The sequence below is a fragment of the Carcharhinus amblyrhynchos genome, chromosome 19 (genome assembly GCF_965287045.1).
Source record: "Carcharhinus amblyrhynchos chromosome 19, sCarAmb.v2.hapA, whole genome shotgun sequence".
Classification (NCBI taxonomy): Eukaryota; Metazoa; Chordata; class Chondrichthyes; order Carcharhiniformes; family Carcharhinidae; genus Carcharhinus; species Carcharhinus amblyrhynchos.
The window spans coordinates 4,637,688-4,654,582 of NC_137342.1; the positions used below are offsets into that span (position 1 = coordinate 4,637,688).

The window sequence follows — 16,895 nt, forward strand, 5'->3', positions numbered from 1 at the left end:
CACCTTCTCCAGTGCCTCAATATCTTTTATATAATGTGGAGGCCAGAACTGAGCACGGTGTGAGCTATCAAAGTTTGATACAAATTTATCATCAAATTTCCCAAGATATAATTTCTAAATATAAAGATATTTTAGACCATTACCTTTGTGTCCTTGAAGGAACTATCTATCGCCAAAGGTATTAATATCACTTCTGGACAGCTGTTGATTTTTTCTTTCACGGTAATCCAGTAAACTGAATCATTCGAGTTTTTACATTCATGAGCAAAGGAGCACCTTAAAAAGACGAGTTTTACAAATGGGAAATATAGTGATAACATCCATAGCTGATAATCTAGTGGCTCCAAACCACATAATACTGGATAAGTCCTTAAATGTGCAAGTTAGAAACAAGTTAATTTTAGTTTCTTGTCAAGAAATTGTTTGTATTTTTTCACTTAGAACATTGTAGATGGGTGTACTCCTCCCTTGTAACCAAGCTTTGGAGGTTAACACCAAGGTTACCTCAGTATGCCATCTCTCTGCCACTCCAAAGGAACGTTAGAACAAGAGAGCTGTAGGGCATTTGTATAGGATTGTTTTTCAAAGTGGAGGCCTGTAACCAGTGGTGTGCCTCAAGGATTGATGCTGGGTCTATTCATATTTGTCATTTATGTTAATGATTTGCATGAGAATTTAGGATGCATAAATGCATGGTTAGTAAGTTTGCAGATGACACCAAAACTCGTAGAAAGGTGGACAGTGAAGAAGGTTATCTAGGATTGCAATGGAATCTTGATCAATTGGGCCAGTGGGCTGACGAATGGCAGATGGAGTTTAATTTAGATAAATGTGAGGTGATACATTTTAGTAAAGCGAACCAGGGCAGGACTTATTCAGTTAATGGAAGGATATTGGGTATAGTTATTGAGCAAAGAGATCTAGGGGTAAAGGTTCATATTTCCTTGAAAGTGGAATCACAGGTGGATAGAGTGGTGAAGAAGGCATTCAGCATGCTTGGTTTCATTGGTCAGAACAATGAATACACGAGTTGGGATGTCTTGTTGAAAGAGCGAAGAGAAAGAAAATTACAGCACAGGAACAGGCCCTTCAGCCCTCCAAGCCTGCACTGATCATGCTGCCCGACTTAACTAAACCCCCCCTACCCTTCTGGGGACCATATCCCTCTATTCCCTTCCTATTCATGTATTTGTCAAGATGCCCCTTAAAAGTCACTACCATACCCGCTTCCACTACCTTCCCCGGCAACAAGTTCCAGGCACCCACTACTCTCTGTGTAATAAATCTATCTTGTACATCTCTTTTAAACCTTGCCCCTCGCACCTTAAACCTGTGCCCCTTAGTAATTGACTCTTCCACCCTGGGAAAAAGCTTCTGACTATCCATTCTGTCCATGCCTCTCATAATCTTGTCCACTTCTTTCAGGTCACCCCTCAACCTCTGTCGTTCCAGTGAGAACAAACCAAGTTTCTCCAATCTCTCCTCATAGCTAATGCCCTCCATATCAGACAACATCCTGGTAAATCTTTTCTGTGCCCTCTCCAAAGCCTCCAAATCCTTCTGATAGTGTGGCGACCACAATTGAATGCTATATTCCATGTGTGGCCTAACTAAGGTTCTATAAAGGTGCACTTGCATTGTCACTTTCAGTGACCTGTGTACCTGTACACCTAGATCCCTTTGCCTATCAATACTCTTAAGGGTTTTGCCATTCACTGTATGTTTCCTATCTGTATTAGACCTTCCAAAATGCATTACCTCACATTTGTCCAGATTAAGCTCTACCTGCCACCTCTCCGCCCAAGTCTCCAACTGATCTATATCCTGCTGTATCCTCGATGGTCTTCATCGCTATCCGCAAATCCACCAACCTTTGTGTCATCCACAAACTTATCAATCAAACCAGTTACATTTTCCTCCAAATCATTTATATATATTACAAACAGCAAAGGTTCCAGCATTGATCCCTGGGGAACGCCACTTGTCACAACGCTCCATTCAGAAACGCACCCTTCCACTGCTACTCCCTGTCTTCTTTGACTGAGCCAGTTTTGTATCCACCTTGCCAGCTCACCTCTGATTCCATGCGACTTCACCTTCTGAACCAGTCTGCCATGAAGGACCTTATCGAAGGCATTACTGAAATCCATGTAGACAACATCCATTGCCCAACCTCATCAATCATCTTTGTTTCTTCCTCAAAAAACTCAATCAAGTTTGTGAGACACAACCTCCCCTTCACAAAACCATGCTGCCTCTCACTAATACATCCACTTAGTTCCAACTGGGAATAAATCCTGTCTCAAAGAATCCTCTCCAATAATTTCCCTACTACTGATGTAAGGCTCACTGGCCTGTAATTAGTTGGATTATTCTTGCTACCCTTTGCTATTGGCTATTCTCCAACCCTCTGGAACCTCTTCTGTAGCCAGTGAGGATACAAAGATTTCTCTCAAGGTCCCAGCAATTTCCTACCTTGCCCCTCTCAGTATTCTAGGGTATATCCCGTCATGCCCTGGGGATGTGTCTAACTTAATGTTTCTCAAGAACCCCAATACCTCCTCCTTTTTGATCTCAACATGACTCAAATTATCTACACATCATTTTCCAGACTCATCATCCTCCAAATTATTCTCTTTGGTGAATACTGACACAAAGTCTTCATTTAATACCTCACCCTTTTCCTTTGGCTCCATGCATAGATTCCCACCCTTGTCCTTTAGTGGCCAACCCTCTCCCTGGCTACCCTTGCGCTCTTTGTATATGTATAAAAAGCGTTGGGATTGTCCTTAATCCTGCTGGCCAATGTTTTGCATGACCCCTTTTAGCCCTCCTTACTCCTTGCTTAAGTTTCTTTCTACTTTTGTTGTATTCCACACTTGCTTCATGTGTTCCCAGCCTCCTAAGTTTGACAAATGCTTCCTCTTTCTCTGAAGTTGTACAAGACATTGGTAAGGCTACACTTGGAATACTGTGTACAGTTCAGGTCACCCTATTTTAGGAAGGATATTATTAAACTAGAAATAGTGCAGAAAAGATTTACTAGGATGCTACCGGGACTTGATGGTTTGAGTTATAAGGAGAGGCTGGATACACTGGGCCTTTTTTCCCTGAAGTGCAGGAAGTTTACAGGTGATCTTATAGAGGTCTATAAAATAGAGGGGCATAGATGAGTTAGATAGTCAACATCTTTCTCCAAAGGTAAGGAAGTCTAAACTAGAGGGCATAGGTTTAAGGTGAGAGGAGAGAGAGATACAGAAGGACCCACAGCAGCAATCTTTTCACACAGAGGGTGGTGAATGTATGGAACAAGCTGCCAGAGGTAGTAGTAGAGGCAGGTACAATTTTGCCTTTTAAAAAGCATTTAGGCAGTTATATGGCTACGATGGGTATAGAGGGATAAGGGCCAAACATTGGCAATTGGGACTAGCTTAGTGGTTAAAAAAAAGGGCAGCATGGACAAGTTGGGCTGAAGGGCCTGTTTCCATGCTATAAACCTTTACGACTTAATCACTCAAAGGTGTTCCAATATTCAATAAGATCACAGCTGATCTGCAGCTTAACTCCATGGCGGTGATTCTCCCATCCTGATATGCCAGGTGAATAGGGTGTGGGCCAATTTACGGGATTCGCGCATCCCCTAGCGCTGGATATCTGGCACAGTCAGGCCCAAGCTGGAAACCGGAGGGACCAGCAGGTAAGTAACTTAAATCTTATTTTAATGTCATTTAAATGCCTTTATCGGCTCCAGGACTGAGTCTCCTGGCCTGACAGCATCTCACAACCTGCCAGTACAATTTCACCCCACTGGGGTTTAGAATAGCTCTCCACTTTTGGGGAACGAACTGGAGACCCCACTGAAGTGAAGGGAGGGGGCAATCAGGGCCCCCCCTGGGGGCTGGGGGGTGATGCCCTGTGGGCACTGGGCAATGCCAGCCTGTGCCCCCAGCAGTGCCCAAGGGGCAAAGTGCCCATGCCAAGGGAGTGCCTTGGCACTGCCCACCAGGCATTGGACAGTGCTAAGGGGGTGGATCTTAGGGGCAATCGGTGGGGTTAGGAGATCCCACTGCCATTGGGACCATTCAGGGCTGGAGTTCAGCCCAGTGATTGGGGTAGGCTTGGCGGGGAGGGGGGTAGTCTGCCTCCTGTGGTGGGGAAATCATCACTGCTGGGTGGGGGGGTGTTAGAGATTGGGCTGCTCTGGGATGGTTGGGGGAGGGGTGTGTGGGGAGTTTCAGGGCTGGCCCAGGAATGCTCATGGAGGCTGTGATCAGGCCAGCTGGCAGCGATTGAGCTGGCCATAAAACTGCAGGCTGACAGCTCGGGACCACCACTATGCACAGAGTTCTGGAACTGTCAGATTATGGCATGAATAGGCCCCGCGCCCTGAGCTTTTAATGATATTCATGATTATGGCCTCTCCCTCGACTTGACATGTCTGCCCAAGCTATCAGGAGATGTGTCAAAGCCAGATTCATCAGCCGCGCTCACAAGACAGCCTCGAACATCACCCAAGCACAACGCAACGCCATCCGCGCTCTCAAACCAACCCCAACATTGTCATCAAACCAGCAGACAAAGGAGGGACCATTGTCGTACTGAACAGATTACTGCAAAGAAGTGTACCAACAACTGAACAACAAGGAACACTACAGAAAGTTACCCGCAGATCTGACCAAAGAACATACCCATCAACTCAACAGACTGATCAAGACATTTGATCCGGGCCTGCAGAGCACCCTCCTTGCTCTCAACTCCCCGCGCTGGAGATCTCTACTGCCTCCCAGAGATACACAAGGCAAACACACCCGACCATCCCATTGTATCGGGCAACGGGATCCTGTGCAAGAACCTCTCCGGCTATGTCAAAGGCATCCTGAAACCCATTGTACAAAGAACCCCCAGTTTTTGTCGCAACACTACTGACTTTCTACGGAAACTCAGCACACATGGAGCAGTTGAACCAGGAGTATTCCTCGTCACAATGGCACTCTACACCAGCAACCCCCACGACGATGGCATTGCTGCAACTACCTGAGTACTCAACGCCGATAACTGTCAATCTCCAGACGAAATTTTACAACTCATCTGCTTCATCTTGGACCACAATGTCTTCACCTTCAACAACCAGTTCTTCATCCAGACACAAGGAACAGCCATGCAGACCAAATTCGCACCTCAATATGCCAACATCTTTATGCACAAGTTCGAACAAGATCTCTTCACCACACAGGACCTTCAACTGATGCTATACACTAGATACACTGATGACATTTTCTTCCTTTGGACTCATGGTGAACAATCACTGAAACAACTATATGATGACATCAACAAGTTCCATCCCACCATGGACTACTGTCCAGAATCGGTTGCATTCTTGGTCACACGCATCTCCATCAAGGATGATCACCTCATCACTTCACTGTACCGCAAGCCCACAGACGACCTCATGATTCTCCACTTCTCCAGCTTCCACCCTAACCACGTTAATAAGGCCTTCCCCTATGCACAAGCCCTCTCAGATGAGGAGGATCGCAGCAGACACCTCCAGACGCTGAAAGATGCTCTCACAAGAACAGGGTACGGCACTCAACTCATCGATCGACAGTTCCAACGTGCCACAGCGAAAAACCACACCGACCTCCTCAGAAGACAAACATGGGACATGGCGGTCAGAGTACCATTCGTCGTCCAGTACTTCCCTGGAGTGGAGAAGCTACGAATCTTCTCCAGGGCCTTCAACATGTGATTGATGAAGACAAACATCTTGCCAAGGCCATCCCCACATCTTGCCTTCAAACAACCGCACAACCTCAAACAGACCACTGTCCGCAGCAAACTGCCCAGCCTTCATGAGAACAGCGGCCACAACATCACGTAACCTTGCCACAGTAACTTCTGCAAGACCTGCCGGATCATTGACACAGATGCCATCATCTCATGTGAGAACACCATCCACCAAGTACACAGTACATACACTTGCAATTCAGCCAACGTTGTCTACCTTTTACGCTGCAGGAAAGGATATCCCAAGGCATGGTACATTGGGGAGACCATGCAGACGCTACGACAATGGATGAATGAACACTGCTCGACAAATCACCAGGCAAGAGAGTTCTCTTCCTGATGGGGAACACTTCAGCAGTCACAGGCATTTGGCCTCTGATCTGCGGGTAAGCGTTCTCCAAGGCGGTCTTCACGACACACGACAACGCAGAGTCGCTGAGCAGAGACTGATAGCCAAGTTCCGCACACATGAGGACAGCCTCAACTGGGTTCATGGCATACAACCCTCATGGCTTGCCTGGTCTTGCAAAATCTCACCAGCTGTCCTGGCTGGAGACAGTACGCATCTCTTTAACCTGTGCTTAACCCTCTCTCCACTCACATGATCTGTACCTTTAAGTCTTGATTACCTGTAAAGACTCACATTCCAACCATTATTTTGTAAATTGAGTTTGTGTCTTTATATGCCCTGTTTGTGAACTGAGATCCCATTCACCTGATGAAGCGGCAACGCTCCAAAAGCTAGTGGCTTATGCTACCAAATAAACCTGTTGGACTTTAACCTAGTGTTGTGAGACTTCTCACCGTGTTTACTTCTGCATTGCACAGAGTATGGGAGATTCGAGTGTGAATGCCTACTAAAAAACAATCGTGATTTACACCAGCTTTCCCGCAAATTCAGCACTGAGAACCTTGATGGGAGAATCGCACCCCATATCTTTTGGTTGTTAAAAATCTATAATATTAGTATTAAAATTAACAATTTATCAAGCATTATAGCAGAACAGGTAGAAGAGAGTTCCAAATTTTTACCATTCTTGCAGAGCCAGTATTTCCTTATTTCACAGCTGAAATGTCATGATCCAATTTGCTGATTATGTCTCCTTGGCCTAAAGTTCCCAACCAGCAGAAATAGTTTCTCATAATCTACCCATTGTTCTCTTTAATAGCTTGAAAATTTTGATCAAATCACCCCTTAACCTTCTAAATTCTATAAACTCTCTCCATAGAACCATAGAATCCCTATAGTGCAGGAGGTGCCATTTGGCTTGCCTCATACATCTCCTTTAAACCTTAAACCTCCTCGCACCTTAAATCTATGTCCCCGAGTAATTGATTCTTCCACCCTGGGAAAAAGCTTCTGACTATCCACTCTGTCCATGCCCCTCATAATCGTGTAGACTTCTATCAGGTCGCCCCCTTAACCTCCATTGTTCCAGTGAGAACAAACTAAGTTTCTCCAACCTCTCCAGTCATCCAAGGCTGGAATTGAACCCAGTCCCTGGTGCTAAAAGGTTGAAGTGCAAACCACTGTGTCACCATGCCACTCATTATATTTTAATCATTGTGCCACCATGCCGCAGTCTTTATACTTTAACCCGCATATCATTCTGGTTAACCTACACTGCAGTTCCTCCATAGCTAATATATCCTTCCTAAGGTTGAGGTGCCCAGAACTGCTCATAGTATTCTAGATGCGTTCTAACCAGATATTGTGTAGTTGAATTATGATTTTCTACCCCTCTGTATTCTAGTCCTCTAATTATAAAGGCCAGCATTCCATTATAATTTTTGTTCTATCTGTTTTTGTTCTATTTTCTCTATCTGTTGTAGACATTTTAATATGTGTACACAAACACCAAGTCTTTTTGGACCACCACTATTTCTAATTTTTCACCATTCAGAATGTATCCTGTTCTATCATTTTAAGATCCAAAGTGGATGACCTGACATTTGCCCACGTTGTCACAATTCTGCTCTCATCTACACTACTTGGAATTTCTCCCATCTTTGTAGCATCAGCAAATTCGTATATGTAGCTCTCTATCCCATCATCCAAAGCCATTAATATAGCGAATAGCTGATGTCCAAAACAAGTTCCTGCAGTATACCAATGGGCATTTCATTGCCGAATAGAGTACCTGCTCACTATCTCTACTCTCTGTCTCCTTTGGTTCAGTCAATTCCACAACCAGGTCACTAATTTGCCTTCAATCCATGAAGTTCATTTTGGCCAAAAGTCAAACGATGGCCGGAGGAACAGTAATGAGGGAATACATTAAATGATTTTTTGAAAGCCATCACAATTACATCTACAAACATTCCCCAATCCACTACTTTGATGTGTTCAAGCAGATCTGTCAGACTTCACCTTCCCGGTACAAATCCATGCTGCCTCTCTCTGATTAGCCGACAATTTGGGGTTCACAATATGCTGTAAAACTGTCCTTACAGTTGGTTATCAAGTGGTGAGAATGCAGTGTTCTGAAAAATGATCCTACAACCAAATTAGACAATACAAGCCCACAAGGAAGGAGAAAATAAATTTAGAATAATAGCGCAGAAATTAGTCAGTGGTCAGCACCCACCCCAAACCGAGAGGCTCAAGAATGAAGGAAGTTTGTCCTCACGCCTTATCACTTATCTCGGCTCAAGCTGCTGTCACTGGTTGCTGCTCCACAACCAGCTTGTCTAACGTTAAGACCTGGGAGAGGAGTTAATTTGGACTGTGACAAGTGGGGAATCAGTCCTGTGGAGGTGGACAAGCTCTCCTGCTTCTCCTAACTTCACAAGAAGAGTAAAATAAAATTCATCCTGGAGCAATAACTGAACCGGGCAAGTAATATCCTACTCGGAAAGAAACATGTTGGAGGGAATTTTTCCATCCTGGGGGTGGGGGGGGGAGCGCGGTGGCGGCAGCGCCGGGTCCACTGACCTCAGGCAAGGTTCTCCACCTTTGGGGCGAGTGTGGCCAGAAAATCCCACCCATTCTTATTACCTACTCTGGTCTACATGTGTCTCCAATTCCTCCACTATGATCATTAATGACACAGCAGATCACCAAGTTGTACAAATCTTTTCCACTTGGGAGGCCAATAAATGCAGACTGGTATACATCACAAAAAATGTAAAATGGGTGAGAGAGAAAATTAATAATGAAGTATGAAATTTAAATACAAAATATGGATAGAAATAAAATAAAAATTTCATTCTGTATTTGGGGACATTTTTTAGTGAACAATAACTATGTTTCAGCAAAAGCTAAATATTGAACAAATCAAAAACCTATTTTTGAAGGAGACAAGAATGATGAATAAGTTGGGAGTAGTTTGCATGCATTGGAAATTCCAGTGAACACAAATCATTTGTTATCTCAAGAAATAGCAGAAAGATTTGTCCAGGTGGTAAAAACAGTACAATCCAAAATCAGCTGTGAAATCCAGTCTAAAGAGGATGTGCTTTCTGGGGAAAATAGATTATCCTGCTCATAAAATATTTTGTTATTGTTACAAATTGGAGCAACACCAATGAAGCATGGAGACAGCAGAATATTGTAAGAGTTGGACAGTTTTACTGATAACCTTCACTAAACAGACCTTTTCTCCAGAGTGCACCAACCACAGTATGGATCTTGTGCAGACAAGCAATCAGCGCACGTCTTGTATTGGGCACAGGAAGCCACTTTTATCCTTCTGACCTACAGACACAAGAACAAGACAACTTTAGGATACTCATTACTCACAGACTGATTCTATTCATTTGCACGTCACTTAATTCAGTCTTGCTGCATTAGAGAAAATGTCACAACATGGACAGAAAATTGATTGATGGACAGGAAATCCAGACTTAACAGGTATTTCTTGGAGTGGAGCAGTGTTGGAAGTGGAATTTTCCAGGGACAGTGCTAGATTTTAAGATCATTTGGAGTTAGGCAATGGGAAACACAATCTCTAAATTTGCTGATGATACAAACATAAGGCTTTTGGGAAGGGAATACTGAAGGGAAAAAAGACAGAAAGACAGCCAGGTTCAAAAAATGGGCAGGCATATGACAAATGAAATTTCATTTGAGATGTGAACATAAGAATTGTAAAGATACAATTAATAACAAACACAATGTAGGTTTCATTCATTCTTTAGATGTGGGTATCATTAACAAGGGCAGCATCTGTTGCTCATACCGAAACATCCTCAAGAAGATGATGTTGAGCTGCATTGTTGAAGCCTGCAGTTCATGTGGTGTAGATATACCCTCAGTGCTGTTAGGGAGGGAGTTCTAGCATTTTGACCCAGAGACAATGAAAAAATTAAGATATACTTCCAAATTTTAGCTCTCTTTCTGCATTCAATGGCTCAATGGTAGCAATTCCATTTGTAAATTCTGAAGCCGTTGTTCACACTTAAATTCACTTTAAATAAAGCCCAAATGTAATGTGCAAATGCTGCACTTATCAAGCACATCTACAACAGAAATGTAACAACAGTCAACTGCACTATAATTAGAAAACACTCTACTCAGCTTACATGCCAGCAAACTTACAAGTCGAAATGTTGTTTTGCTAAAAGTGGTGATGAGAGATGCTTCCATCAACACTTGTGTGGTTTGTAATCTTGTCTACTAGTCTTACCCGTACAAGAAAATAGAAGAGAGCTAGATGGAGAAAGATACAGAAAACAGAGCTTAAGTCTCACTGACACAGTCCGAACATTTCTAAGAAGCAACATTTGCAGAAGATGGAGTGACTTTATTATATTCATAGAATCATAGAATTCCTACAGTGCAGAAGGAGGTCATTTGGCTCATTGAGTCTGCACCAACTCTCTGAAAGAGTATCTTACCTATCTCATCCCCATAAACCCACACATTTACCCCACCAATTCCCCTAACATCTTAGGACACCAAGGGGCAATTTAGCATGGGCAATCCACCTAACCTGCACATCTTTGGAATATGGGAGGAAACCGGAGCATCTGGAGAAAATCCACACAGATACGTGGAGAACGTGCAAACTCCACACAGGCTATCACCCTCGAAGTTGTGATTCAATTCCAGGCTTGGCATCAAATGTTTTTATTGTATGTTTCCACAGCAATATTTGAAAGCAGCAAAACATTTCAAGACAGGGGGCAGAATTTTCCAGTCCTGTCCACCAAGGGAACTGTAATGGGCGGGACACAAACTATGCAACGATCCATGGATTTTGAGCGGGATTTTTCGGCCTTGGGCAAGTGCGGCTGGAAAATCATGCCCAGAGTTTCAGAGGAACAAACAGGAGGAAAGACATTAACAAAAGTCTGTTCACTTGAAAACAGGATGAAAACATCGAGTGAAGATATTAAAAAGCGAGAAAGAGCAATTGTGATCTAGAGACGAATTCAAAAACATCAGCATTAAAACAAAAGTGAAATACGAGTGTTGGAAATATGAAATAAAAAGAGAGGTATGTAATAAGGTGGAAGGAAGGAGTGAGTAAATGACAAAATGGATGATGGTGCAAGATAAAAGAGAAAAGTAAAAGTGAAGAAACCGAAGATGAGTCTAGAGATGTCTGAAAAAACCCAATCAAAATGGTTACGATCCAGATTAGTTGAATTCAATATTAAGTCTGGAAGGTGATAAAGCACCCAGTCAAACTACAAGGTTTGTAGTTCTCAAACTTCCATTGAGCTTCATTGGAACAGTGCAGTTTGACAGATTAGAGTAGGTGTGCAGTAGAGAATTAAAAAGACAGGCAACTAGAAGCTCGGGGGCATGTTTGCACTGACTCGCAATTGATTGGACTGTGGGAGGGAACTGGAGCACCTGGGGGAAACCCACGAAACACGGGAAGAATGTGCAAACTCCACACATACAGTGACCCGAGGCCGGAATTGAACCCGACTGTTGTGAAGCAGAGGTGCTAACCGCTGTGAACATAAGAACATAAAAAATAGGAGCAGGATTAGGCCATCTAGCCCTTCGAGCCTGCCCTGCTATTCAACAAGATCATGGCTGATCTGAAGTGGATCAGTTCCACTTTCCTGCTTTCTCCCCATAACCCTTAATTCCCTTGACTATCAGAAACCTATCTACCCATGACTTAAATATATTCAGTGAGGTAGCCTCCACTACTTCAATGGGCAGAGAATTCCAGAGACTCACCACCCTTTGAGTGAAGAAGTTCCTCCTCAACTGCAATCTAAACTGCTCCCTCCCCTTATTTTGAGGCTGTGCCCTCTAGTTCTGCTATCCTGTCTAAGTTGGAAGAATCTCTCTACCTCTACCCTATCTAGCCCCTTCATTATCTTATAGAACATAGAACATTACAGCACAGTACAGGCCCTTCGGCCATCGATGTTGCGCCGACCAGTGAAACCAATCTAATGGCCTGCTAGCCTAACTATTCCAATGTTATCCATATGCCTATCCACTGACCATTTGAACACCCTTAAAGTTGGCGAATCCACAACTGCTGCAGGCAGGGCATTCTGCGCCCTTACTACCCTCTGAGTAAAGAACCTACCTCTGACATCTGTCCCATGATTACCACCCCTTAATTTAAAGCTATGTCCCCTCGTGTTAGCCATCACCATCCGAGGAAAATGGCTCTCACTGTCCACCCTATCTAACCCTCTGATCATCTTGTATGCCTCAATTAGGTTACCTCTTAACCTTCTTCTCTCTAACGAAAATAACCTCAAGTCCCTCAGCTTTTCCTCAAAAGACCTTCCCACCATACCAAGCAACATCCTGGTAAACCTCCTCTGCACCCTTTCCAATGCCTCCACATCCTTCTTATAATGCGGCGACCAGAACTGTACGCAATACTCCAAGTGCAGCCGCACCAGAGTTTTGTACAGTTACAACATGACCTCACAGCTCCAAAATTCAATCCCTCTACCAATAAAAGCTAACACACCGTACACCTTCTTAACAACTTTATCAACCTGGGTGCCAACTTTCAGGGATCTATGCACATGTACACCGAGATCTCTCTGCTCGTCGACACTAACAAGAGTCCTTCCATTAGCCCTATATTCTGTACTCCTGTTACTCTTACCAAAGTGAATCACCTCACACTTTTCCGCATTAAACTCCATTTGCCACCTCTCAGCCCAGCTCTGCAGCTTGTCTATGTCCCTCTGCAAACTGTAACATCCATCCTCACTGTCTACAACTCCTCTGACTTTGGTGTCGTCAGCAAATTCACTAACCCATCCTTCTACACCCTCATCTAGGTCATTTATAAAAATGACAAACAGCAGTGGCCCCAAAACAGATCCCTGAGGTACACCACTTGTAACTGAACTCCGGGTTGAATATTTCCCATCAACCACCACCCTCTGTCTTCTATCAGCTAGCCAATTCCTGATCCAAACTGCTAAATCACCCTCAGTCCCATGCATCTGCATTTTCTGCAATAGCCTACCATGGGGAACGTTATCAAATGCTTTGCTAAAATCCATATACACCAAATCAACTGCCTTACCGTTATCCACCTCTTTGGTCACCTTTTCAACAAACTCGATAAGGTTTGTGAGGCACGACCTACCCTTCACAAAACTGTGTTGACTATCCCTAATCAATTTATTTCTCTCTCGATGACTATAAATCCTATCCCTTTTAATTCTTTCCAAAACTTTGCCCACAACAGAAGTAAGGCTCACCGGTCTATAATTCCCAGGATAGTCTCTACTCCCCTTCTTGAACAAGGGGACAGCATTTGCTATCCTCCAATCTTCCGGCACTATACCTGTAGCCAATGATGACATGAAGATCAAAGCCAAAGCTCTGCAATCCCCTCCCTAGCCTCCCAGAGAATCCTAGGGTAAATCCCATCCGGCCCAGGGGACTTATCTATTTTCATACTCTCAAGAATTGCTAACACCTCCTCCTTATGTACCTCAATCCCGTCTAATCTAAGAGCCTGTATCTCAGTATTCTCCTCGACTACATTGACTTTTTCCTGCGTTAGTGCCTCTCCTATCTCTTCAGGCTCCACGCACAACTTCCCACTACTGTCTCTGACTGGCCCTAATCTTGCCCTAACCAATCTCTTATTCTTGACATACCTATAGAAAGCTTTAGGGTTCTCCTTGATCCTATCCGCCAAAGTCTTCTCATGTATTATATTAAAGTCTTATATGTCTCTATAAGAGCCCCCCATCAACCTTCTAAACTCCAACGAGTACAGACCCAGTCTATTCAATCTCTCTTCATATGCTAACCCCCTCATCTCTGGTATCAGCCTAGTGAGCCTTCTCTGCACTCCCTCCAAGGCCAATATATCCTTTCACAAATGCGGCGACCAAAACTGCACACAGTACTCCAGTTGTGGCCTCACCAGTGCCCTGTACAGTTGCAGCAAGACCTCCTTGCTTTTATATTCTATCTCCCTCGCTATAAAGGCCAACATTCCATCCACCTTCTTGATCACCTTCTCTGCACCGTAGCATGCTGCAGCTTTTTGCCTTTTAAATAATAATCCCTCCTACTATTATTTCTACCAAAGTGGATAACCTCACATTTGCTAACATTATACTCCATCTGCCCACTCGTCCACTCACTCAGCCTATCCAGATCACTCTGCAGACTTTCCGCGTCCTCCACACAATTTGCATTTCCACTCATCTTCGTGTCATCAGCAAATTTCATTACCCTACACTCAGCCCCCTCCTCCAGATCATCTACATAAATGGTAAACAGTTGAGGCCCCAGCACCGATCCCTGTGGCACTCCACTAGTCACCAACTGCAACTAGAATAGCACCCACTGATTCCAACTCTCTGCTTCCTATTAGACAACCAATCCTCTATCCACACTAACACCTTACCCCCAACTCCGTGCACCCTAACCTTTTACAGCAACCTTTTGTGAGGCACCTTATCAAATGCCTTCTTGAAATCTAAAAACACCACATCCACCGGTTCCCCTCTGTCTACCACAGTCGTCACATCCTCATAGAAATCCAATAAATTCAACTTCCCCTTAACAAATCCGTGCTGCGTCTGCTTGATCAAACGTTCTTTTCTAGGTACCTCGCTATTTCTTCTTTGATGACGGATTCTAGCATTTTTCCAACTACGGACGTTAAACTAACCGGCCTATAATTCCCTGCCTTTTGTCTGCTACCTTTTTTAAACAGCGGCATAACATTAGCCGTTTTCCAATCTTCTGCCACTTCCCCAGAGTCCAGTGAATTTTGATAAGTAATTACTAAGGCATCCGCTATCACCTCTGCCATTTCTTTCAGAACCCATTCATGTTGATCACAGGGCTTCCTGAATCACCATACCAGGGGTGATCTTTAGGTTTGCTAGGGCTAGAAGGGGCAGAATAGCGATGAGACCCTCCATCCCAGCAGAGAATTGAGAGGTCAACTCCTTGGCCCCAGCCCAAACCCATCCAACTCTCAGGAACCTTGAAGGACCCTTCCTCCACAGCCTGGCAGTAGCAGAGGGGAAAATGGCCATGCATCTGCCTCCCTGACACCGCACCCCCCCCAGGGGGTTTCCTAATTGGACAAATACCCGATGCTGCAAATAGAGGACCTATACATAAAATTGGTTGAGGGGCTATATGTTTACAAAACTGGATGTGAGCCATGCCTACCTCCAATTGGAATTAGAAGCATCATCCAGAAAATGCATGATGGTAAACACATGCATAGGGTTGTATGAGCATTCTCGTTTACCTTTTGGGGGATATCGTCGGCTTACGCCATTTTCCAAACAGTAATGAAAATATACTGCAATGATACCGAGAGGAATATTCCCAGAGGACAGGAGCCACTATCAAGGAACAATAGACTTGAATACAAATGCAGAAATGTACTGTTGAGGCTTTATAAGGCTCTGGTCAGACCACATTTAGAACATTGTGAGCAATTTTGGACCCGGTATTTAAGGAAGGATAGTCTGGCCTTGGAGAGGGTCCAGAGGAGGTTCATGAAAATGATTTGACAATGAAAAGTTTGACGTATGAGGTGTATCTGAGGACTCTGGGTCTGTGCTCGATGGAGTTTAGAAAGATGAGGGGGATCTCGTTGAAACTTGCAGAATGAAAGACTTGCATAGAGTGGATGTGGGGAAGATATTCTATTCGTAGGAGAGACTAGGATCAAGGGCATAGCCTCAGAGTAAAGGGACAACCTCTTCAGAATTGAGATATGGAAGAATTTCTTCAACCAGAGGGGTGGTGAATCTATGGAATTCATTGCCACAAAAGGCTGTGGTGGACAGTCATTGAGTGTAATTAAGACAGAGCTAGATAAGTTCTTGATTGGTAAAACTTATCAGCCATGATTGAATGGCAGAGCAGACTCAATGAGCCGAAAGTCCTAATTGTGCTCCTACATCTTATGGTCATATAAGTAAAATGTTGTTCCTTTCCAGTTGTTTCCTTAATTATTACACTCAGTGATGCCAAACAATGACAAGCATAACAGGAACACCCACCATAATCTTCTCAGGGCAAATTGGGAGGGGTAATATGCACCAGCCTTGCCAATGACACTCACATCTCAAGAATAAATTAAACAAATTGATCACAACAAGAATGCTATGATAAAATGTACAAGGAGATCATCAGCTTACCTCCATCTCAGCTGCTAGATACAAATAATTTGGGTCCAAAGCATCAAATATCGCTTTGTGAAGAATTGAAGCTTCACTTTTCAATTCATGTAGAACAATTGGGCGAATAACATTCATTTCTCTGTCCATAATCAGCTGCAAAAAATAAAGTTAACAAATCTGCCTCTAGAGTTGCATCTGCTTAAATTACAACGGTGACTACACTTCAATAGTACATCTTTGCCTGGATAATGAGCTTAGGGATGTCCTATAGTTGTGGCAGATGCTTTATAAATAAGAACATAAGAACATAAGAAATAGGAGCAGGAGTAGGCCATCTAGCCCTTCGAGCCTGCCCCACCATTCAATAAGATCATGGCTGATCTGTCGTGTCTCAGCTCCACATTCCCGCCCTCTCCCCATAACCCTTAATCCCCTTGCCTATCAAAAACCTATCAACCCGCGTCTTAAAAATATTTAGCAAGGCAGCCTCCACCACTTCAACGGGCAGAGAATTCCAGAGATTCACCACCCTTTGAGTGAAGAAGTTCCTC

The 16,895-nt window shown here is 43.8% G+C and overlaps 1 protein-coding gene across 1 annotated transcript in view; it reads right to left on the bottom strand.

The window, feature by feature from the left end:
- Nucleotides 1–16,895, bottom strand: part of plxnc1 (plexin C1) — a 157,860-nt gene that overhangs the window by 113,162 nt on the left and 27,803 nt on the right. Inside the window, exons 3-5 of the mRNA XM_080207165.1 lie at nt 16,363–16,497; nt 9,384–9,484; nt 144–276 (exon numbers count right to left, since the gene is read on the bottom strand). Of these exons, the coding sequence (XP_080063291.1) occupies nt 144–276; nt 9,384–9,484; nt 16,363–16,497 (369 nt within the window). The remainder of the gene's footprint in view (nt 1–143; nt 277–9,383; nt 9,485–16,362; nt 16,498–16,895) is intronic.